The following is a 25,397-nucleotide window of genomic DNA, read 5'->3' on the forward strand; positions in this document are numbered from 1 at the left end:
TTAGGAAACATGCAGAATAAAAAGCTTTCAGCACCAGTACAATGTCTAACTGTGTAATTTTATTTCAGTAATAAAAATATTATCCTATTATACAAACTGGTTATGGGAAATATCATTAAAGATGGAATTCCATAGTCCTTACATTTTGTGAAAGATGAATATTGAATAAAAATGTGACATTTGACAAAGCACATGTACAAATACAGGGTATTCTTTGTGAAAACCACATCTGGACACAGAGACGGACCCATTAACAGCCCTACAGTGGTGGACAGTTTTTTTGTTTTTTTTAATTAAAAAAGGAAAAATAAAAAGACAACACGCTACGTTAGCAGGACATGTCCGTGGTATGACATTGTGTCTGAATCCATGTGATCCCGAGGGGAGAACGAAGGATGAAATATCAGCCATGAAGATCCACAGGCAGCACACTGGGAGAACCGGCACAGAGAGAACCGGCACGGGGAGAACCGGCACGGGGAGAACTGGCGGGCTTCAGGAGATGCAGAGGTGCTGCTGATGGATACATGAGACACCAGGGTGCTTAGGCAGGAAATGCACCAAGAGTCTAAATGAACAGGCCCCCCAATAAACTTCTGTCCTTTCATACAGGAATCAATTATTTTTTACCTCTGCAATTATTTACAACATTCAGCAAGTATCATTTCTGTAACTTTTGTTCCTCAAGACGGCCGTACGCACAGTGCCTGACTGCTGACCCAAAGGGCCACGTCACAGGAAGTGTGCAGGAGACAAAAGGTTTATCATTGTATTCAGTTCCCTTTTCAATAAAGGACAGACAGGGTGGGGGGAAGGGAACAAACATGAAGTGAAAGTCCGCTGGCACATTAAGGGACTCATTCGGCAAGAAATAAAAGTTCTTGTGTCAAGGTCAAAGAAAAACCACAGGAGATGGAGCCAGGGCTGAGACCGTGGTCTGCCTCAGGCAAAACAAAACGCAGAGATATGCAGGAGTCATAAGAACGAGGGACAGGTTGAACAAATCAATACAGAAGGTCAACTGACTCTTCCAACAGAGTAGCACCACGACATTTTGCTGTACTCTCATATGAAGTGGAAATCCATCACTCAGGACTGCAGAAGCTTGGGTGGGTTTACGGCATGCGCAGACACACATCTGTGCAGCTGCAGGTCCTCCAGATGTGCAGGCCAACTCTGAACTGTAGGCATGCGGCAGCTGCACAAGGCAGGTCTGATGTGAAGCTTCTCCAACAGGGAGACGATCTTCGTTTTCCAAGGGCAGATGGTGAGGTACACAACCAAGGGATCACATCGGCTGTGGAGAACACCTCTCTAATTGCAGTTAACAGTTAAGAAACACCCATTAAGACACTCTCATTTGTTTGTGTGTTTTTTGTGATTTTTACTGAATTTCTTAATGTATAAAAACATATATAAAACATTACATATTTTCTGGTCAAAGACATTTTTTAGGAATATGACAATTTATTCGGAGATGTACAAAGCAGAAACATCATTTCTCTTCTTCACATGGGATGCTTCTTGGTCAGCCAGCAATTTTCAACTGAAATCTCTCATAAGGTCTGATGTGACACGTCCGTCCGCCTGAGATGTTCACACAATGAGCGTCTTAATGCCTCTGACCGGGCCTGATCACGACTGGTCCTCTGCATTTAGAAATACACGGACTGACCCAGCGCTCACCCAAGATGGACATAGTGCTCAGGCACCGGAACCCTCTGTTGGACCATTACACCCTTGAAATGGTCCCTGGACTGGGGGGCTCTGAAAAAGGGCATGGCAGGTTGTTCGGGGGCGAAAGGCAGACACTGGGGCCAGCGAAGGGCGTCTGGCAGACTGGGGGGGGGGCGCTGAGGAGCACAGAAACGGGGGGGTGACATCGGGTGGGGGGGAGCGGTGCACTGGGTGTATTTGTAGCCAGCAGCATGGGGGGGTTGGGAGGCAAGACGACATATTGCTGAGGTGTGACTGTCCAGGTCCAGTATGTCCTTTGGACTCCCGGGCCGATCCAGCGCCCCCTCCACCAAGGCCGGCCTGACCGGGCTGCATCGCGGGAGTTCTGGCAGGGAGCTGGGCGACAGCAGACTCGCGTCGGAGCCCTCCACGGCCCGCGGGGACGTGCCGGAAACAGGTACGTACGTCCCGGAAGATACCGGGAGGCAGGTCTGGGGCGACGATCCAGGCCACTCGCCCGTGGCAAAGCCTCCAGCGCCGCGGGATCGCAGAGGCTGCAGGCCGTATCCCGGCAGCTGGTACGCAGGGAATATAGTGGGGCTGCTTTGGCCCATTTGGTAGGGGTAGGGCTCCCTTTGCTGGTGGTAATGGGCATAGTGAGCAGGTCTCTGTTGGGGGTTCATGCTTTGAGGCGGTGCTTGACAGGGAAAGGGCTGCTGATTGGAGGGAGATAGTCTTCCCATTGGCCGACTATAGTGTCCGTCCGTGGGCCTGCCCAGGTTAAACGGATACACGGTCTCCCTGTCCCGCCCCTGGGAGTGGTGAGGCATAACTGGATTAGCAGAAGGCACCAGTCCATTGTGGAACTGGTTGCCATGGCTACCCAGTAACGTCTGCATCTCGGGGTTGAAGAGCGCCTGCTTGTGCTGAGTGCCGGTCGGTGTGTTTAGCTGCGCGGGTTTCACAGCACCGGCGATGGGGAGGAGGCAGCGGCTTGCGGACTCTTCAGGCCTCTGGCTCGCATGTCTGGCCGGGTTGGGCCACACCGGGGGCTGGGGGGCGGGACAGCCGGCTGGCAGCGACGAGACGGCAGCCTGCGGAGAGACGTGCAGAGGCGCCCCCTGCAGTACGCGACAGACGGGCTGCAGGGTGCACCCCCGCTCCCAGCCGTGTATTTTCAAGCCCCTCCCTCCACCATCGGTCCGCCTCCTTGGATCTGGGCCCGGGGGGGTCTGCACGCCTCCGTTTGGATGGTTTGGCTCATCTGTGGAAGCGAGGACAGACTGTCACTGGTGTCACCCTGGTACCCCGAGGGGCCACTTTTGGGACAGTGGACTTTGTCATGGTTTTTATGGCCTAAAATTTCAGAGTAATTTGCAAGTGTGCTTTTATTTTATTCACGTAATTCAATATGACAGAACCAAAAGAATTTTTAAGGTGGGGTCGCCATATGGGGGACATAATTCATACAGAGGCACTCTCCCAATGCCCCTGGGCCCCCCCCATATACGCCCCTTCTATAAACTGAAATATATGATGATGTACATTATTTAATTAACCAAAATGAATTGGTTGTTGTAAGACTTTATGTTCAGGTTCTTCAGCATCAGCTCAGAAATGTCTGAGGGAAACGGCAAAGACCAGAAAATGGAAAAGCCTGGAGAGCAAACACACACACACACACACACACACACACACACACACACTCTCCCCCATTTCAAGCTGCGCTGACGTGATTAAAGGCGACGCCGTGCCTCACGTGTCTGAACGGATTTCTCAGCATTAATATTAACGAGGGCACAGCAGGCACTAATGGAGCGAAGGTTGTTCTTACTTTGGGGGGGTGCAGCCAGCCGGTGGGCAGAGTGCCCATGTCTGCCCGGCTCCCCGCTGGACCGCAGCAGCGAGCTTTCAGGAGAATTCAACTGCGGGAGAGGGGTAGGAGCCGGAGGCTGCTGGAGACCGCTGCCGTCCCGGGGGGGCGGTGGGCAGGAGATGCCATCTGGGCGTCTGGAGGATGAGCACAGCTGCTGGAGGACAAGGGCTTCTGGGCCGCCCAGAGGTGGAGGATGTATGGGGGGCTGGTCGGGGGTGGGGTGCAGGGAGCTGACAGCAGGGGGCGCCCCATACCCCGGGGGCAGTTCTGACCAGGTTCTGAGGGGCATAGGATGTCTGGCCACATCAGGGTCAAAGGCGCATTGGGTCGGGGGATTCCTGACAGCACGATCCTGCACGGCAGGTCCGGCTGACCTTTGGCCGTTCGTCGAGGTCCACGAGGCGACCAAACCTTTCCCAGGAGGATAGAAGCAACCATAGGACTGGTACGGCGGCCCCGATCCTGGGGCTTGGGGTCTGTCCCCCCAGGGATGCCCCATGTGCCCCTTGGGCAGGAGGCGGGAGGGGTATGTGCTGCCCTCTGGTGGGGGGGCACATAGACCCCCACACTGCAAAGGCTGAGGCCTTGGGCCCAAGGACGGACCATGGAGGGGCCCTGTGTGGGGCTGCTGCCTGGGTTTAAAGTGCCGGGCCACGGGGCCCATTAGGAAATGAGGCTCAAGGTGATGGTCCTCCCCTAGGGGGCGCTGGAGAGCAGAGGGGAATCACACATAGTTATATGGCATAAGCAAACCTACAGCGCATTGGATTCAAAAAGAACCTGAGGGCTTACCTGCATGCTGGAGCCTGGAGGCTGAGAATTAGGGGCCCAAGAGCAGGATTCTGGGGTCCTCTGTTCAGGGAGCTCTAGTGGGGGGTCTGCAGCCGTCGGCCGAGGCATCTCCTGGGAGCCAGAGTGCTGCTGCAGCCAGAAGGGAAGCAGGACCCAGGCTGATGGGTATATAACGTGCTCCGGCGCTGGGGCCGAGGCCCCGCATCCCTCCTCATGCACATCATTTGCATTCCCAGGACTAGACTAGTTCTTAGGGATGGTTACAGACCACAGCACTAACCTGGTCAGTTGTCTGGCAGACCCTGGGGGTGGGGTCATGTCCCGGAGGGGGCGTGGGAGAAGAGTCATGTGGACATGGGGGTGTGTCGGTACGCTGCGAAGAGGTTCTGTGTCTGTCCTCCTCCACTGGGGGCGCCCTGCTGCCCTTCCCACCCAGAGGCCCGTGTCGGCGCCGGGCCGGCCCAGAGGCCCGTGCGAGGCGGTCCAGGGCCCCGCGGGACCTGGCGCCTCGTCCCCGCCGGTGGTCCTTGTACTCGCGGTCCTTGACGGCGGTGTGGAAGTCGTCGTCCGTGTCGCAGTCGTCCCCGGGGAAATGCTTGAGCAGGGCCTTGCAGAAGCAGTGCCGCAGGGAGCGCGCCATGGCCGTGTACTCTGGGGCCGCAGGACACACATGCGGCTCCTTAATTTATCAGCCATGACGGTGCGAGGACCCGGAGGTAAAGGCAGGCCGTCACGGCACACATACCTCCCCATCTTCCCTGAGCCAACCCACTGACTCGCTCTGACCTCTGACCCCTGCATTGATGTAAAAGGAAGCCCCCCTCCCCAACATAGCTAAGGCATTGACCGGAATGTTCCGAGGGCCCTCGCTGGCTTCCAGGCACCGCTGGACCCCTCTCAGCCAAAGGACAGCTGGATCGCTCTCCATTAATCAAAGTCAGGCCGCCCCCTTCACCGCAACCTTTACTGCGGGCACACAGGCCCCGCAGGCTTTTTTTTTTGGGTGAAAAATGCAGCGGTTTTAGTGCATGAAGAGCCAAAGCCATCCACTCCCACTCTCCTCTCTAATCACGGCTGTGTCACGCCAGTTTGCTCCATGCTGGAGAAAGCTTAGCAAAGCCGGAACAGTTAATTGAATGTCAAAATGAAAAAGAAAAAAAGAAAAAATAAAAACACATGGACTCTACGGGTCTCCCCCACCACACAAATCCCGAAGGTGACCGACTGGATGGAAATTCAGGGCAGGGAGGGACCTCACCGCTGTCCTCGCCGTTGTATTCCTGGCAGTTCTCGAATATGAGCCGGACGTCAGACACGAACTCCTCCTTGGCCACGTACTCCCCATCGTTCAGCTTCTTCTCGATGGTGGACAGGTCCATTGGCGTCTTGCGAACGAAAACATACCCATGTGCCGTGATAGATGAGGGGAAGACAAACAACATCCTCAACCTTAAACCATCTCTGCTCACCTTCCGTCCCGGTCTTCCGCTCACCTGGATGATCTCGTGATAGTGGGGAGCGAAGGACTCGTCCACTGGCTCCAGGAAAGGCCATGAGTCTTTGTGTGCCTTGATGGTCTCCAGCACTGAAAGACATCGATGCTGGTTAGAACATGTAGGGGTGACCATGTTTCCTCATGCAGTCACTAGTGTGACTTTAACCTAATGGGTTGGATGGGAAAGAGAGCACAGCGCCCCCAGTGGAGGAGGACCGACATAGACCATCTTCACAGTCGACCAACATGTTTTTAACCAATGATACTTGACACAAGTGCAGATACATAGAAATTCTTTGGTTTTCCCCCATCAGGGTGAAGTCAGTCTTTTTCTCCTGGGTGCTGGAGCAGTTTTTGGCGTTAGGGGTCTTATTCAAGGGCCCAACAGTGGAGATAACGGCGCCACCTTCTGGATTCAGGCGTGTACTCCTACCTTTGTACAAAGCGGTGTAATCGTCATCGATTTCAAAGCTGTAAGACAAGGTAAGGGAAAATTATCAGCTGCTCGGTGGATTTCACGATATGGGGGACACTTTGGGGTCCCACCATGGCCTGTGGTGAGGAGGTGAAGCGATGCTCGGATGGAGGCCTTACAAAGCCTTGGTCCGGTGGACCCAGCGGGCGGCGCAGCGAGGCTCCAGGTGCGGGGAATCGGGCGGCAGCTTCTTCCCCTGGGAGAGCAGCCAGGCCTTCTCTTCACGCTGCCGCCGTCGATGTGCTCGCGCTGGAGGAAGACGAGGAAGAGGAGGGGGACCCAAAACGGGATGTTAAATTCCACCCCCAGGCCAGGCAAGCCGTTCGTCCTCGTCCTCCCCAGCAAAGTCAAGCGATCACCAGGAGGACCAGGAGAGCCTGGAGCTCGAGCATCTCCACGCAGAGCTGAGCAGTAGTGCATCACGGGGAATGCGCTGGCAGCTCTGCGCACAGGCGCTAAGGACCGCACTCCCCCGCTGTGAAAGGAACCCGCACAAACCGGACCCCCGAGACAGGTTCTGCTGTTAATCTATAATACATTAATTAGGATCAAAAGTTAATTAACCCCTGACAGATGACATGGGGGGGTGGGACGGTTTTAGATGAGCTGGGTGGATGTCCCCACACAGCATCCCAACCATGATTCACCCGGACATCGGGCCGGGAGGGGGCTGAGTGAGGCGTCATGCATTATTTATAAGCGCGGTAATAAATCACTCGCCCTGGGTTACGCCGTGACAGAGAAACCCCCCCCCCCACACATATACTTCCTTTGGTTTAAGCACAAGACTGATAAAACTACACCTGAGCGATATATTATCTCCTGCGTCCCCCCCCCCCCAGCCCGCACCCTCTCACCCCCTGGTGACTGCCCAGGGCCCCGTATCCATCACAACCCCCCCGGCTGTGTGTCTCTCACTCTCCACGGCCCTGACCTCGTAGGAGCAGCATTCATCACCTCCTCCGCGTCTCCGTCCCCAACCCTGGGAATGCACTCCTGCGGTTTGCCCTCCCCCGAGGATCCAGCCCCCCTGTCCCTCACCCTCCACAGCATGGAGCCGTTCCTGGTCCTTGTGCTTCTGCTCTTCCCAGTGCAGCGCAGCCAGTTCCTCCCTCTCCTCCTCCTCCTTCTCCTCCACCTTCGTCAGACACTCCTCCCGCACCACAGCTTCGGCTGCCTCCTGTGTAAACGCACGTGAACGTTGGCTGTAAGTGTCCACAGGTCTCTGTCCCATGTGGCACCGATGGAGGGGGGGGGGGGGTCTCTTTACCCTGTTAGCGATGTGCTCGACGGAGACGTGGCGTGGGTCGTGTAAGGGGTCAGGGTCCAGGAGCTTCTCCTTCTGTTCCTTTTCCTGAGAGGAGAATGAGAAACTCCATCAAAGGCCTGAAACAGACTAGAACAGGCTCGCGCTCACATAAAGCATGCTAAGGCTAACTAGCATCAGAGATCCCAACAAGGACAGGAAATCTGTGTCACTATGAGGCATAAGCAGATACTTTTTAAGCCTGTTGATTGTACTGCTCTTCATCCATCCAACCATCCATCCACTTATTCAGTACAAGATCATAATGACCTTGGGTCTATTCCAGGAAGCACAGGGCATCAAGGTGGATGGTACATACACTACACACACATTTACACGCTATGGGTGATTCAGACAGCTCATGCATGTCTTTGGACTGCAAAGGCAGAACAGAATGAACAAACAGAATGATACTTTATTGATCCCTGTGTGGAAAAGCCACACAACATGGGCAGAACATCCAAACTCCACACACACACAAAGGAGATGGGATTTGAGCCATCAACCCTGGTGATGTGGGGCAACACTAACCCCACCCCAATAAAAAAAAACAGACCAATTAAATTGTTTCATCCATTTTAGGCACTGAGGGCCCTACAGAACGAGATGGGACGAGACGTAAGTAGATCATGTGACCATCAGTCAGCCACACCGCCAGCAAGGTAAGCCCAGAACACTACCCCCGCCCCCCAACCGGGGCCCCCAACCCCACCCACTCTCTACCCTGACAGCACAGTCAGCGGCTAGTAATCCAGGCCCGGTAATCCAAGACCATGGCTGGCACAATAACCAGCGGTCAATCAGGGATCCCCGCCATGCCCCAACTCAACCTAAAAGCAAATGTGGAAAGTGGTGGTGCGGGGGGGGGGGGGGGGCAGTGGGGGCCTAGCCGATATCTGCTGCAAGCTCCACCCAGGCAGAGGTCCCGAGACTCCAAGATGACAAGTGGGCATGCAGTAAATCCAGTGAAGCTCCGCACTGCCTCCGTCCTGCGGGTCGCTGCCGCATCTAACGGGCGTCGCGAATCAGTGTCAAACCTCACTTTACTGGTGAAGAGCCAGCGAGGGGTGCTTACATTTTTCTCCCTCACACGTGTGGTTCCGGTCCCTTACCTGCCCCCCCCCCCCCACACACACACGCCTTTCAGCCACCATCTACCAACCTAATTTCACGCTAGATTTGTACAGCACATAAATCCACGTTAAAAAGATGGCCGCTCGCAGGGGGGATTGCCGCTCATGCGTTAGCCCGAAAGTGGCGCAGAGAGCCGGGCAAAACATCTGCAAACCCACTCTGTGCTCGATCATGCTGCCGATCTTGGGGAGGAAGTTCTGGCTGATGATCCGGTACAGCTGCCGATCCTGGGGCGAGAGCTCGTCTTTGAGGCGTTCGGCCAGCCTGACCCACTGCTCCTCCGTGTCACACACCAAGGACCAGGTACCTCGCTCCCGCTCTGAGGAAGCCAACGCTGCCATCATCATCGCCATCATGAGCAGTTTTTCAGCTTTACACCACAAACCTAGACTCACCAACACCTTCATCAAAGATGTAAGTAATTAATGTTCATTTTAATCTCATTATCATTCACCTTCAAGGTTGCATTTGATCACAGGAACTACTTGGGGTGAGAGACAGAATAGAGGTGAGATCCATTAGCAGATCTGCTCACCTGGCTGGACACCCTGAACCTCGTTCACTTGTGCTGAGTTCAGCACACTGTTAAAGAGAGCAGATGTATTAAAAATAGCCTGACACCATTGAAGACCATGTACAGCTACCATAGATGATGGGAGTTATTAGAGAGCTTAAGCCAGTGTACTGAGAATACGACACCTGGTAACCAAGTCAATGACTATTCGAGCACCATCACGCTTGAGGGCTTCAGGCAGAGGTTCTACCTGTGCTCCATCTCTGCCAGCCTCTTCCTCCTCTTCTTCGGTGGCCTTCCCCTTTTTCTCTTCTCTGTCAATCTCACCTCAGGGACTTCACTACAGGGACAAGATACTGAGGCGTCAGTGATTAAAGTTTATGCAACGACTTTTGATAAGATTTATCCTTGACCAATGACTCTGGCCTTTGTTTGAAGATTAGACAGAGGCAAACATTTCGCAATCCCAGGTAGAACCTCTCTGACCTTGGCTTCACAATTACTGGCTCCTCCTTGTACATGCGTGTGCCATAGAAGTACCAGTAGAGGGCACCGTTTCCATCTTGCCCCAATGGCTCCAGACGCAAACTGTCGGCATCCAGGCCCTGCGTTCAGTTTGGGAGTTACTCAGTGCTCTGTTCACTGGGCAAAAGCACTGCAGCACTCACCAAAAGCACAGATGCTTATGAAATGACTGAGATTTGTTTACAAGGCACTGGGTGCATGGAAAGGCCCGTCTCCATGGCCGCTAGGAATCAAAACAAGCTTCTTCAGACGGCACACAACACCAGAGACTGACTGCCCATCTGCAATCAGTGGCCACTAATTTTCCACTTTGAGCGATACCTTGAGCAGGTCAAAGACATCGGGGGCATCTAGGCGGTAGTCACAGAGCTGGTGTAGGAGGTCCACCTGCGTCCGGGGGGGTAAGGCCTCAAAGGGGGCTTGTCTCAATGGGTTCAGCTTGCCCTCCTCGAGCTCCCAACGGTAGCTGATGATGTCATCGAGGTAAGTGCTGAAGGCCTGTGGCCTAAAGATTCAGGTAGGAGCAGGACAGAGTGTGGATGTGAGCAGAACTGACGATGGCACAACTGTAACCAAAGCAGCACTGAGGTCTTCCTTTAAGTCACAGTTTATTGAAAGAAGGTGCTGCTTGCTCTATACTTCATGCCATTGTCACAAAAACCCAACTAGTGGCCCTGGTACCGAATCATACATCCTCTGTGTCATTGTGTGTTGGGACCATTGAGAGTCCAGTCGAAGAAAGTCAAGAAAGTCCCATCAAACTGCACTGGTTCCAGTGAGGGTGTAAACAGCTGGTCTTTCAGCCCTGGCCTGTGTCCCATTTTCTCTGAATATGGGCAGGGGTCGGGTTGGGGGGGGGGGGGGGGGTTGCGGATGTGCATTGGATCTGGGTCGAGTCAGTCTGATTAATTCAGAGCCACAAACACCCCAGGTCCTGCTCAGATGAAGACAAGCAAAAGCTCAGGGCGGGGGGGGACTAGTGTGACAACAGAAAAACAATGGGTGTATGTGTGTGGGGGGGGGAGGCTGAAACAGGCTTATCATGCTGTGTGCACTCTCTCACAATGTAGCCACGTTCCCCACTGGCCTCCCCCCCACTCCAGCTCCCCCCTTCTGTAATGTGTGCAGATGAAAGGAACAGCTTTAAGAATGCCCCCCCCCTCCCAAGTCAAACGGCTGACTGCACCCCCACCAGCTGGGTGCTAGTGGCCGTCTCATCCAATAAAAGGCTCCATCCTGCCACCATCGCCACTGCACTGCCGGGGGCTGGTAGAGGGATTGGGGGGTACGGGGGGGGGGCACTCGTCAGCCTCTGCCTCTCCATTGCCAAACCCACAACCCCTAGTCCTGAAAGCAACACAAATCCACCCAATGCATGGGAATAAGAAAAGACGGATGGATTCGGATGCACGCCTATGAAAATTAGGGGCCACTCATTACCATTTGCATTACCCCTGGGCCACCATTCTCCAGCTCAAGAAAAAAAAAACAAAGCTAGAGTTATGGATGGGGCAGCGGAACCTTGAAAATTGCCGAGTACATCCAAAGGAGGTGCCCACGGCATCCCTAAGAGCCACGGGGGGGGGGGGGGGACTCAGGCGGTGACTCACGTGATGTCAGAGCGCTGGTAGCATCCCTGTAGCAGGGAGGAGACCAGCTTGGCCAGGAAGTCACGGTCCTGCTTCAGCAGCGCCTCCTCCAGCTCCTGTCAGAGGGAGGACAAGAGCAAGGACAGCGGGAGGTCAGCCTTCGCCGCTGCGGCAGTCTGAAACGGCACCGCCCGCTTGGAAGGGGCTCGCGGGCACGGCAGGGCGGTCACATGACCGGGGCGGACATTCCGAGGTTACCATGGAACCGGCGGAAGTTTGATTTACAAGAAAACAAAAAGCAAAAAGAATTTTAAAATGAGCAAGGCTCTCTCGCCATGAAACAAAAGACAGGGGTTCAAGTTCGGACCCCCCGCATAATAAACCACTAACGACTGAGCGCTTATGAAGCGTTACTAATGTAGAGAGTAACCTGTAGACCATGGGTGCCAACAATAGCATCATTAGCGCCGGACACTCACTCCATCCATCCATCCATGGGGCACAAAGCAAGGCCCCAACTCATTGTTTTTGGGCTGTGGGGAGAAAAGCTGGAGAACTGGAGAACCTGGAGAAAACCCCGACGACGACACACAGAGAACACGCAAACTCCACAGAGGTAGTGACTCGAACCCAGTCCCAGAAGTCAAATCACCCCTACATCAGCAATCTCAGACGGGGGGGGGGCACCCCTTCACCCCGCAGATAGCGCTTCAGCTCACGGCTCTTCAACTCCCACGTGCCCAACAGCACTACACCAAAAACCGTGTAGCCTTCCCCCGCTCCGCCGACCACCCCCATCGGAGCGGCTGACACAGCAGTCAGTGGGCCGCCCAGGTCACGCGGGGTGGGGGAGGGGGTGGGGTCACCTGGGGGTCACCGCGCACACCTCGCAGCTGTGGCAAGGGGCGGAAGCCAGCAGACCACAGTCAGCAGGAAGAAGGGCAGGAGAGCAGAGTAGGGTGGAAAACAGGATGAGGTGGTCATGTCCGTGTTCAGGCGAGACGCCAGGCCGTCTAGCCCAGGGGGTATGGTCGGGGGGGGCAGCCCAGGGAGGTATGGTCAGGTGGGGCAGCCCAGGGGGTATGGTCGGGGGGGGCGGCCCAGGGAGGTATGGTCAGGGGGGGCGGCCCAGGGAGGTATGGTCAGGAGGGGCGGCCCAGGGAGGTATGGTCAGGAGGGGCGGCCCAGGGGGGTATGGTCGGGTGGGGCGGCCCAGGGAGGTATGGTCAGGAGGGGCGGCCCAGGGGGGTATGGTCGGGTGGGGCGGCCCAGGGGGGTATGGTCAGGAGGGGCGGCCCAGGGAGGTATGGTCAGGGGGGGCGGCCCAGGGGGGTATGGTCAGGGGGGGCGGCCCAGGGTACCAGTGTTTCAGTGGGACATCACACAAACGGCAAGTGGCTTCTGCCAGACCCAATAAGATGTGAACCACACTGATAACTCGATTGCACTGAAGGGGCTGTGCAATGGTCCGGAATGACGCATCAAAGTGGCTAAAGACTCAATTTTACAAACTCAATTTTACACAAATCTGCAAATGCAATCAAAAAAACTACATTTTGTATTTTGTTTGGTTACTTATGGTTAAGGGCTGGGTGGGAGTTATGGTTGTCATTGTTGGGATGTTGCCCATAGAAGTGAATGAGCGATCCCCACAAAGATATGACTACAGATCTTTGTGCGTGTGTGTGTGTGTGTGTTCCCTGGTCCATGCCGGCCCGGATGACCATGAGGAATGCAGGGCCCCTCATTACCAGCTTGCTCTCCCTTCCGCCGGACGGCCGGATCCCCCGCCCCACTGACAGCCCCCATCCACACACCTCCGCCCCCGACTGCCCCGCCCACAGGGAGCACCCATTCATCAGGACGGGCCACACTTTGATCACACTTCAGACCCCAGGCCAGCTGGGGGGGGGGGGTTGGCTCGCTGGATTAACACCACCCCTTTCTCCCTTTGAAGTGAAATTCAGCAGTTCAGATGATGAAGAAGGGCCGAATTAATATTGCATGTGTCTTTTATTTCGACTCTCAGGCTCCCGGCGTCTCCTACTCCCACCTCGGGCCGCCGTTTAACACGCGTCCTGATTAAACTGGCTGCTGAACGTCCCCCCCCCGCCCCCTTAGCACAGCTGGGCCGCTCTTGGAGGTGTCCACGGCAGGGATCAAACGTGCTCCCGCTCCCCCAAGTAGGCCCACAATGCCCAAGGATTAGAGGGTGAAGGCATGTGAGTTCCAGAGAGCCATGGACAGAGAGTCTAATGGAACGTACCATTCATTGGCTGAAGACAAATGTGGGGGGTGACTTGTCTCAACAAGCCTCCTCTCAAAGTGAGCCAAAGGTCAAAGGTAATGCAAACACTGTCATCAATGCCCCCCCCCCTCCCTATCCCAGCCCCGAGCAAAGACTGTCAAGCCCCATCTCATGATAAACCGATCTTCATCAGCTCTGACACCCCACGGAAGCAACCTGACAGGAATCTCAAATCTAGCACGGTTACACCTGGAGCAAAGGGCTTGCATTAACAGATGAGTAGATGATCAGTAGGTCCAGGACATTTGAATTCCACTAGATCACATGACACGGCTCCCTCCGAGGACAGCCAATACCCATTCAGTATCCATTTATACAGCTCCCTTGCACAAAGACGGGTGCTTTCTAGAACCTAAAACAGCCTAGCCCTGCAAAGTCTCAGCACAAACAGAGCTCCTGTCGGACCAGGTCAAGAATGCATGGAATATGGCGCCTGTTCCACGGCCCACTAATCCTCCTGCAGAGAGCTGCCAACTAGTAACCAGTGGGGAGCGACGAGAGATTTCCACACAAGACACAAACACGTCCCATTTACAAGCTACGGCCACACTGTACTTCTGACCTCTGGCTGCTCGGCCGTGGATCCCGGCCCAGCCACCAGGAACGCATCACAGCCCATCGGCATGACTCTCATACTCCCTCCGCATCAACGGACTGCAGGACAGCATGGATTTGGGACTGAAGGGGAAAACGAGCAAGGAAGGAAGGGAGGGAGGGAGGGAGGGAGCAAGCTTAATGGTCTGACTAATGGCCTTTCCTACAAAAGGCAACCCCCCCAACTCCAATCTAAACATCCTGACCCTGGGACCACTAGCTAAAGTTTATTGCGGATCCCGGCCCAGAAGAAGCCGTTCCAGTCAGCCTCCCCGGTGGTGTGGTTGTGGGGGCTTTGTCTCAATGTCAGGGGCAGGTGCGGGGGGGGGGGGATCCTGCTAATGAGGTCACTCTGCAGGTGACTATCATAAAGTGAGGCGGAGGAGGGAGGAGCAGAGGAGGAGGGTGAGGGTGACCCTCTATCATGAGTGAGAAGACCTCCTTTCTACATCAGATTGCAGACTGGGCCTAGGCTGAACCAACCTGTCAGAACGAGAGCTCAGGGGACATGTATGGCGAGAGCTCAGAACCACAAGCAAAGACCAGAAGGATGTGAGTTCCAGATGTTTCCCCAAACACACATCCAGCTGCCAGTCCAATTTACAGACCTTACTCACCACCTGAGGTCCAGTTGCTTGAGCTACTTCAACGCTACACCAAAGGAGATAATTGGGAATTCATCAGCTGAGGATCATCAGGATAAACTCTTGCTAATTAATGCATACATGAGTGTAGTGTAGTTTGGATTTTACAGAACGAGTTACTGTTGAGTTGGAGTCTAACTTAATGGCTGAACCGAGGCCCAGGTGAGAGCTGGGGAGGCTTAGCATGGATGCTGTCATGCCTGAGCAGGAGTGAAGGGAAATGTAGCATTTGATCCGATTCAGCCTCTCATGATACCAAGGCCAAACAGCTGTCTGCTTAGCTTTTGTCCTCCCCCAAATCCGGTCAGGCGCAACTCCAGTCTTTAAGAAAAGCGCTGCCAGCCTCAGATCTGAAGAAAGGAGCGAGCCCATCTTAAGAGGATTTTACAAAGGTAATATTTCTCTATAAAGGAACAGTTTGCCCCAGAGGAGAGGTGCAGTGCGGATCCGGCTGTGCCTTTGTCAGAGCCGGTCCTCTCGACCCTCCTAAATCCGAGATCGGAGGCCCACCTCGCTCACCCTCCTTCTCCTCCACCTCCTCTTCATCCCACACGTCTCCCACGGCCATAGCTCTCCATTGCCCTTCAAGCGCAACCCCCCCCCCCCCACCTGCAGTGCTGCGGCTGTGCAGTGACATTCCCGCCAGATACCATACCACACCCCCCCCCCACATCACTGTCCCCAGCTCCAAGCTTCATGTACGAGTCTCGCCATCTTGCATCAAAATTACTGCACGACTCTAATCTCGTTTCTAATCAACAGTACATAATCTAATGGTAACGTGCAAGACAGAACCTCATAGTAAAATGTTACAAAATGCGCTACTCATGGGTTTCAATGATCTTCCCAGTGTTTCCTCCCTGGTCCTGAATGCACAGCAGACAGCAGAGCCCCTGAGGAGCCGTTGAGCAGAGACCCAATGGAGAGGCCTGACCCAAACTGATGACATGTGGTGGGGGGGATATGGGGGGATGGGGACGCCAACAATGGAAGCGACTGAAGCCAGGCCCAGTGCTTGCCTGGCTCTCAACACCCCCCCACATCTGCACGCCGCTGCAGAACCCCCCCCCTACACACAACCTTCACGCATGTGCTCAGCTGTCATTCCCGGCTGGGGGTGGGGGTGGGTGCTGACTGGGCGTGCCGCAGGAGAGAATGATGCGTGAGAGCTGGATGCGTCACCATGCCGGGCTGGAGAGATGGGTGAGATGGGTCGGCTTACTGGGCTGCCCAACCTTGTCTTAAAATGCTACATGCGACTGCTGCATGGATGCATCTCCCCAGCACTGGATGAACTGATTATTTAGATGAAAAAGGCCCTCCTCAAATCACAAGGCCTCTCCTGGGGCTTCGTGCCCCCCCCCCTATATTTATTTAGCAGATTCTTTTATCCAAAACAACAAACATTCTTGAAAAGGCAGGCTCGGACAGTTCCTGGGGTTAGGGAACCAATGGTGACCTGGGATTTGAACCAGCAACCTTCCATCACCAACAAAACACATTTTCCCATCAACAGAAATGTACTGTCCAGTTCTTAATATAAATGAACGGGAGACGTCTCACCTCAAATTTAGACCTTTGGGTAATAAACTCCTCCTTCAATGAGAGGAGCACCGTCTACAAGAGGATAATGAAACATGTGGAATATGGCAGCGAGTCAAAAAACCTTTATTCTCAAGGTGGGAGGGGAGGACGAGTCACCATCGGGGGTTAGTCACGGCGTCCGGGACAGCTGCTGCCCACACAGGCTTAATTAGGGATGATTATCAGTTATCGTTATAGAAGGGCAGTGGCTAGTGCTGTGTACAGGCAGGTGAGAGACGGTACATGGAAACCACCAGGGTTGAGGGTGATTCCCGAACTGACAGATCCAATTTCCAGGCTGAAAGACCATTTAGAATTAGAGACTATCACTTTGGGTCAGGGAGAGTAATTAAGTATGACGAACGGTATAAAACACAGCCTAAAATATACTCCAACATACTCAAACTGGATGTTGGAGACATAAAACGTCTTACCTATAACTAACCCCTTTCAGGTTTTATTAATGCTAATCTTCACTAAACAATAAAGGCTTCTTCAATGTAGGTTTTACTGCAGCTTGCATTCGCTGCTGTACCACAGGAAGAATCTGCAGACTGCACACTAAAATAAACACGGTGCGGACCACGTGTGAGAATTCACAGCTCCTCCTCGCCCGTTTGCACACCAGGACGAGGCCCTGATCATCCCGCCGAATAACCTTCACAGCGAATTAACGTGACCACAGACAGGCTCAGTGTCTGCTGGGTGCCATTCAAGCCATGCAGCAGCCGCGGAGGGGCCCTGGGGGGCCAGTTACAGTCCTTCACGACAGCCTGGGGGCCGCCAGCCCACAGCCTTCAGAGTTTAATTGGCCACCAAGTTCAAACAAACAAGCCGGACTCCCAGAATCACCCCAGTGCCTTAATTCACTGGGGTCGTGTTTGCGCCATCCAACAACACAGAGAGCGCTGTGACGGCACCCCACGCTGGCGGGACTGTTGGTTCACTGTCCGGCACACCAACCTACCAGCTGGTCAGCCTCTGCTTATTGCTGTGGAAAAGGTGCCTATAGAATCATCCACTGAGTTTTAATCAATGTGCCCTTAAAACAAATTACCCCCAACGGGGGAGTTCCACATTAAATAAATGGCTGCAGAAAGAGGCTTAACACCCCCCCCCCCCCACTTCACCAGATAACATCAGTCAGATAATGAAGATGTATGCTAACAGAACTGTGCCACAAAAGCAGCCCCCACCCACACGTCCCCCCCGGCCACAGCACATTTGGTCTGTCCAGCGTCTTTCAGCCGAGCTTCCTGAAGGCACAGGGAATTGTGGGGTTTGTTGCTGCACTGCTGGGAGGTCAGGTATGTGCCATTCAGACAAAGGGGGGGGGCTGGGCACCCCACCCCACCCCACATCAGACTAAGCCTGACTGGGTCTCCGCTCACTGTGTCCAATTTCCACAAACCATGGAGACTCTGGGAGCAACACTGTGTGATGTGTCCTGGGCGTGACTGAGGAATGACTGGCAGTGATCAGATCATGTATCATTATAATATTCCAGCTACCTTCCCACCACGTATCCTGGTCAGGGTCACCAGGCCATTAAAATGTTTTTAGAATAAATTCCTTATTAAAATATCACACTCCATGACCCTGGGCAGGATGTGCAGTTGGAAGATGGATGGATGATCACACATCATAATCGCAGCAAGAAATCTCCTACCAGAGTATCTTCTCTGCACTTTTAATATGTTATTACGGCACCAATGTCCTTCAACGTGAGGAAAGATAAGTGCTCTTCTCACAAACACTGCATTCTGCTGCTCAAGTCACCATCTTGCATGACTGGCACGAGTGACGAGCGTGTGAGCATGATGTTCCGGACAGGAATGTACCAACTGGACGTGGCTGCTGAAGGAACAGGAAGGGCCATGTGGGGATGAGAGAATGCCAGATCAGCACGGACAGCTGAAGGCCTGCCTACTGGAGAGGGCGCCTGTTCATCCTGGGCACAGATGACCCATTCCTGCATCCCCCTCCTCTTCTCTACCTGCTCTGGCAACCCAGCTCAACTGTACTCAAAACCAAATCTCACACAATCTCAGCACTGGGGAAAGAAAATCCATTGGGGAACAGAACATCCTCAAAGTCATCCACACTCAAATGTAGCCACTTGTCTCTTGAGATTCTCTGATAGGTCGACAGCCAATTTTCAGTATTAATTACCTGATCAACGGCCTTTAATTTGACCGATCTCAAACACCGATTTTGTCTATGACGTACAATATGTGTGTTTAAGACTTAAAATGCATGAAGTTTCAAGCACAATAGTGGTACTATGTCATCTCTGGTCTGCTATTAAAGCTGAAATATTTGTCATTTGCAATCTGTTGTGCAAAACAAGCTGTTTGTGGAGGATGATCTGCTAAAGTATTCACGACCATGAATCTCATTAGACATTTGTGTCTTCACCAAGAGGAGCACGAGAAACATGACCGTCTGAGTTTTTGTGCTCTGTGCATAAGTGTTGGGAATGAGTGGTTTTTAGTACAGCTGCGCGAATTTTGGAAGACTAGAGGAACTGACTCTTTCCCAACAACACAGAGATGCTTGTATTTGTTTAAAAAAAAATAAAAATCTACCTTAGTTTCTTGGAAAAGCATTGGGCTGTCCCCATGAGCCGTTTTTTTGTGGTAGTAAGTGGTTACTGTCCTTTTGTTAAAACATACTGTATATTTTAACCGATTTGAGATTCATTCTCAAAGCAAGCCTCTTAATTTTGTTTTCTAGTTTTTCCAGTTTTTTCACTGATTCCAGTGATCAGTAAAACACCCTGGCTGGAGCATCTGGAGATAATTGGAAAGGTTTTAAATCTGATAAAACTAGTTCAGCACTTTTACCAATAGTATTCAGGCCCGTCAGTCCAATGACCATCACCAGACAACCTTCTGCAAGAAAGGCAAACTGTTCCAGGTCTACTGTGAGAAGGCTGACTGATGTGCTGAAGCGAAACTCAGATACACCAGAGAGCTAAATCCTGGTATCACTGCAACATCCCCTCACCGTCTTTGGGGAAACCCAAGGTTAAAGGGCCTTAGACGTGGGGGAGATAAAAGGTCTCTAGTTACCAGCTGCTTTGGCACACAATGGACCTTTACTGTATCTGACAGAACTTCCAATCTACCTAAAATAATCTTTCATCCGTAAGGCCACTATGTGACCTTCAGTGGTCTGTGGGGAGGCCTTGCCACAAACCCAGGCCCTCAACCTCCCGGATACTGTCATCCTGAAGCCTCACTGACGTAACCAGGCTCATCTGCATGTGGCATAACACAGGCGGCAAGGAAGGTTTCCCCTGACATCCGCTAGGATATACATACATATTTCCCCCAACTCTGCCAGTGCTTCAAAGCTCATTTAGTACTGTGACCAGCTTTACTCATCACCGAAACATGCGACTGATCCGTAGGATCCCCCTTCCATTGCTGCTGACATGCCACAGTGGGGATGGTTCCTGTGCCAAGGCTGAGGCGGCCAGATGAACAGCAGCACTGCATTCTTTCCACATCCGAACTCCCCATTCTGCCTGGTGGCAGTCTCTCCCGCGGCGGGTCCCACACGAGCGGCCCACGCCCGGTCCCACACGAGCGGCCCACGCCCGCGGCCGGTCCCACACGAGCGGCCCACGCCCGCGGCGGGTCCCACACGAGCGGCCCACGCCCGGTCCCACACGAGCGGCCCACGCCCGCGGCCGGTCCCACACGAGCGGCCCACGCCCGCGGCGGGTCCCACACGAGCGGCCCACGCCCGCGGCCGGTCCCACACGAGCGGCCCACGCCCGCGGCCGGTCCCAAACACGGCCCACACCTGCATAGGTTTCTGTTTGCAAGAGCTCAAGGACACCTGGGGGCTTCACTCTGATTTTAATTTCACAAATGGCTTATTAATGTTTATTCCTTTAGCGATACATGAAATCCTATGCTTATACAGACCCAAAACTGTGCCCATCATGCACACAAACATACTGCCACATACACCAGCTCGCTCCAAGGAGCAATAAATGGTACCAGACTCCTTTCATTGCAGTAAGGGTCGATGGGAACCAGTGAGTTATTGTGCCAATCCGTATCAAATACGGATTTGTTTACTTCAGTTTAGAAAAGCCTCAGAGATCAAATTGCATGTAATTGCTTGACTGTTGCTTTTACCAGAAGGAGAAAAGTGTAAGGTTTTGTTTTGCCCTTTCATAACGGTGGCTCTCTTACGGGAGTAATTCAGGTATCTTGATCAAGGATACTGCAACTAGGCTCCTCCTGTCAATTAAGCCAGCAACCTTCAGGAAGTCCTTCACCGTTATGCCCCCTGCTAACAGTCATTAATTTTGCAAATGAAAGACTGATGTTTGTTGAAACAACTTTCGCTTCGAACTTCATCTTAAAACAAACCCCAAACAAAGCTCGATTCCTGGTTTAATTCATTTCACTTCCTTAGAATGCGGCAAAGCTGCCAGAATACCTGGGTGTGATATCACAAAATTCAAGCAAAAGTCTGTGGCTCAGTGGCTTAAGTCTCGCGGCCTATGAACAGAAGGTTGCTAGTTTGAGCCCTGGCCTCAGCAGAATAGTCCCATCAGTGGACCACTAAGCAAGGCCCCTAACCCCCAGCTGTATGTTGGCTTCCTTTCATTGCCAAGTGTGCTATTACCTACATCTCTGTCATGGAGAGCAAGACAAGGTAGGTGAGAAGAGGAATTTCCTCAGAGTAATCAATGAAGCGTGACCGTTATTCCGAACACCAAATCAGCTTTCTCTTAAAACTCAAACGTGATATACTGCATTCATAGCATTGAGAATAATGTGGTAATATAAACAATGAACAGTAACAAGCAAGAAATCAAACCAGTTGAGTCCAACTGAGTCCTGTCTCCGCTCTGTTCTCATCCTCAATGACGGACCATGTGACTATTTTTTTTTTGTAGTCGTCATTTACACACAATTTGTAATGAATATATGTGCAGCGTATAATCAACCTGGGGTCCGTTTGCACCGGTGGGTTTTTCATGTCGGTTCAGGGTCATCAAGCTTGCGAACACACACCGTGATAGTTCCCCTTACAACCTATGGAAGGTGGAGCTACAAGCCAGGACAATGGAGTTCTGTGTCCCTAGTACCATCCGATATAGAACACACTCCAAATGGGGCAGCCTTATTCTGTCCAGATCGCCCGTGCTCTGAACTTATCTACAGCCCCCCCAAACTCTTAACATAGTACGCTCAAGATTAAATAGCATTTCGGCCTTAAATGAAGAATTGATTACCGTCCTAATCTTGGTCTGTTCACAACATCATGGATAAGTATGATCTCGTAGGGGAACTTCGTACATCGCGTATATACCTTTACATTTTATTTTATGTTATAGAATTTCTACATATCTAAACGCATAAAACGCAGGCTGTCAGTGTTGTGTGGTTACAGACTCGTAAAATCCAGTCGTGCAGAAAACGCTTTCCGCACGTATTGGGCACCATGTCACAGGCACTAAGAAATCGTTGTTAATAATCAGAATAAACTGTGGACTTAACGCAACAATCAATTTTACCACAAGCTGTGACATGTGCGACATCTGTGAGCCCAAGGTGAAGAGAACGCAGCTATTAGAGATGATGCATTGCCAATTAAAGGCTTCATTTATTAAAAGGTTTTTCACAGATTGCTTAACAGCTAATGCACCGACACCAACGCCTGCCAGTCCCAAAATCGCTTCTGTCTTAGCGATTACCTTTCAGCACGGTGGCGCTGGCACAAACGACATTATTAGGCGTTTGAGACACCAGGGGGATATACGGTGCGTGTACGCAGGCTACGTGCGTCAGTGTTAAGGACTGCAGCTGTGGAACAAAAAAGAAAGTTCATGTAACCAAATTGCCCTAAACGCAGTATGCAAAATAAAGTTCGCATAGACTACACATACGACCTCTGTGTATACAGACTGCAGTGGACTGGACTAAATTGTCTCTCTTTTCATTGGCAATCGTTTCTGGACATGAGTGACGGTTTACAGTCTCAATTCAGCTGCACATTTACCGCGCAGGTGGAATGTGATCAGTGCATGATTAAGAAAGTGTTGTACAACACTTCACACAACCTTGAGTTAAAGCTGCGCAATATAATGTTCTATGCAGGTGATTTACCTTCAATAAGGTAACAACGCCTTTGCACCACGTTCTTCTCATGGGAAAAAAGTTCATATTTTAATCCATGTTTGCCAAGTGGAATGCAAGTGCACCCTTGAAAGGAAAAAATAAAGTGCTAAATCTTGCACACCACCTTCATTAATGTTAAAATGAGCAGCTCCCAAACACTCATCGCATTAGTGATGCATTATTTGCTTAGTGAGGCTCGGAGACCAAGCACGACGGTCAGGACGACCCCAGTACGAGCCGCTACCCCCAACATCTCAATTGGCGCGTGCACCCAGGTGCGGCTAGCTGGCGGTGCGACGCCGCTACATCTTAACGCAAGACAATGCGCTGAGATTAAAATGAACAAGTCAAATTTCAGAAACATTTAAAACGCATCTTAAAAGCAGACAACCTCGTCGCTCGCCAAACAACAAAGCGATGCGATTTTAATACTCCCTGTGAGGGGATGTTGAGGAGGGGGCGATTACTGATGCGTGATATTGACCTTACTTATTTTCTTCGAGAATCCTATCTGTTCTTAAAGGATCAAAACAATTGTCACTTTATTAATCGGATGCATCCACAATCAAGCAAATCTACCGCAATCGTTAACTTTTGATATTAGATTTAACGCAAGTCAGAGCGTTCAGTGCGGTTAGTGTCGTAGACATACTGATAAGCACCGTTATTCCCATTGATAGTGTGTAACAGCGCACGTACAGTCCCCCACAAACCCTTCTCCAAACGGCATATGCCTGCAGTCATCCCAGCGATTAAAAGGGAACATCACTGGTCATTTGCTCACCCACAAAGGTAGATCATTTCAAAATATATCATTATTGAAATATAACAACACAAAAAACCTGACTGGTTTCTAAAGTATATATGGATAATAAGCACATAATTCTGGACTTGATTTTCCTTGTATGCATGGTAGTGATTCTTTAACATGAATGTAAGCATGTAACATTGACATTCAAGCTGCAGAATTAAAGCCAGCGATACATTCATCGTTGTTAGATATTAGGTGAAAAGTGATTCATGCACAACAATATTAGCTTACAAAATGAAAACAATCATAGCCAATCACACGGCAAAAATTTACAAAGGAAGCTATTTGTGCAGAAAAAAATAAACATCAAAAAACTAATCATACAAAGTTTAACGTATTATAGCTTAATTGTCCCAATGTTTATTTTGACACAACATAATCAATAACCGAACAACAATTTGGTAAACAGGTTGTCAAATAGTTAAATTTGGAGCGGACCTCGCCGAGATCACACGTATACAAATGTATGGAAAACGCACGCATGCCCATATCACTTATCTAAACGAACTGTTTCTTTACCTCAATTTCAAAGTCTGGAAGATTGAATGCAGTCCTGAAAAGTGAGCAGAAGTGGGCTATGGCCGGGAGTTCCCACCAAGACTGAATCTCTTCCACAGAAATTATACGTCCCCGGGACATTTTCCACCTGGAAATGGTAAATTTGTTGCTCACATTAGAGGTGATACCTCTAATCAATTCAGGCAGCCTGTGTCAAATAAAACTGCAACTCTTCTGAACGTAACAAAGTTATTATTGACGTTGCAACCAATCAGTTGCCATTGCAACCTGGTGAGGCGGCCACAGTCTGTTGTAGTCTGAATTTCACAAGTCGGGAACAGATGGGGAGACTCTACCAACTCGAGAGAGGGGGGTGGCTAATGAATTAACCGAAGTGTGTCACGCTGGGAATGTTACATTATAACTATAGAACTTTTACTTACTGCGTTCATTACATTATACTAGTGTAGTCGGTAATTACACTTAACAAAAATTTGGACTCGTGTAAATACGTGTCGTTCTTACAATGGAAATACGGCTTCTAGCACCTTCTCGGGTTATTAGACTGGTCTTCGCTTAAAGGGATGGCTCGTGAGGTTTGAGCAAGGTTGGAAAAAGCGCTTCTTCTGCGTGTCCTCTTGAAGATGTCCTGTGTCGCTGTAGCATCCACAGGGGACAAAAGCAGATATTAAGACAAGAAGGGTCAGTGGATGTCTTCTTGAAATGTGAACCGTGCTGGTCAAAATTAATATGAATAATCTTAAAAGAAACACTTCCCTATTATAACCTCGACTCTGAACCGAACTTTCATCAGCATTTAAATTACTGAATAAAACGTTAAAAGTATGTGTTTTATGAGTAAAATTGAATACAAGTGTGTCTCTAAAATTGTTAATGAGCACATCACAGCTGAAATTCTGCCCTCAATAGAAATTTCAAAGTTCATTCATTGTATTATTTAAAAAAAAAAAGCTTGGAAGTAATTTTACAATCCAAATTAGAACATGCCTTTTAGGGATAGCCATATTTCTAAATACACCCCTTCCCACTGGTTAGAAAAGCTTTTGTTTGTAAATGTGACAAAACTTGTTCGCGTTTGAATTTTTTTTAAAACGTAACTAGATCATTTGGTTTCTCAATTTTTAGTTATACGTGGTTTTGGCTCCCCCTGTCGGTGAAACAAATTATTTTAATAAAATACAGTGAATAAAAGTTGCGTAGGGATGGCATAGTCGTTAATGCTGATTGGCATCTCTAAATTGGCTAATTGGCGTCTCTAAATTGCCTTTAGTGTGTGCTTATATATGTGTATGTGTCCTGGACTGTGAACTGACTACATCACAATTACAAATGCATTTAGCATTAAAAATACAAAAGACATCTGACGATCAGTCCTTTGATAGAGGTTTACATGAAAGCCGTAATT

The 25,397-nt window shown here is 51.2% G+C and overlaps 1 protein-coding gene across 4 annotated transcripts; it reads right to left on the reverse strand.

The window, feature by feature from the left end:
- Positions 1-62: 62 nt before the first annotated feature.
- On the reverse strand, positions 63-24,301 carry LOC111857092 (chromatin remodeling regulator CECR2-like). Of its 4 annotated transcripts, none has more exons than XM_072710000.1 (17): positions 23,993-24,301; positions 11,405-11,499; positions 10,116-10,299; positions 9,756-9,874; positions 9,520-9,609; positions 9,291-9,337; positions 8,914-9,074; positions 7,586-7,669; positions 7,357-7,495; positions 6,435-6,564; positions 6,274-6,311; positions 5,839-5,930; positions 5,604-5,730; positions 4,626-4,996; positions 4,346-4,474; positions 3,512-4,259; positions 63-2,941 (listed from the first exon to the last, which is right to left on the reverse strand). In XM_072710000.1, the coding sequence occupies exons 1-17, from the start codon at positions 24,110-24,112 to the stop codon at positions 1,683-1,685; spliced, it is 3,933 nt and encodes a 1,310-aa protein (XP_072566101.1). In that variant the 5' UTR covers positions 24,113-24,301; the 3' UTR covers positions 63-1,682. The 4 variants fall into 4 exon arrangements, with proteins under 4 accessions (XP_072566101.1, XP_072566100.1, XP_072566099.1 ...); XM_072709999.1 differs by having other exon boundaries at positions 5,815-5,930; XM_072709998.1 differs by having other exon boundaries at positions 4,346-4,471; positions 5,604-5,930.
- Between the last annotated feature and the right edge of the window lie 1,096 nt (positions 24,302-25,397).

Source organism: Paramormyrops kingsleyae, chromosome 3 (genome assembly GCF_048594095.1).
Source record: "Paramormyrops kingsleyae isolate MSU_618 chromosome 3, PKINGS_0.4, whole genome shotgun sequence".
Lineage (NCBI taxonomy): Eukaryota > Metazoa > Chordata > Actinopteri > Osteoglossiformes > Mormyridae > Paramormyrops > Paramormyrops kingsleyae.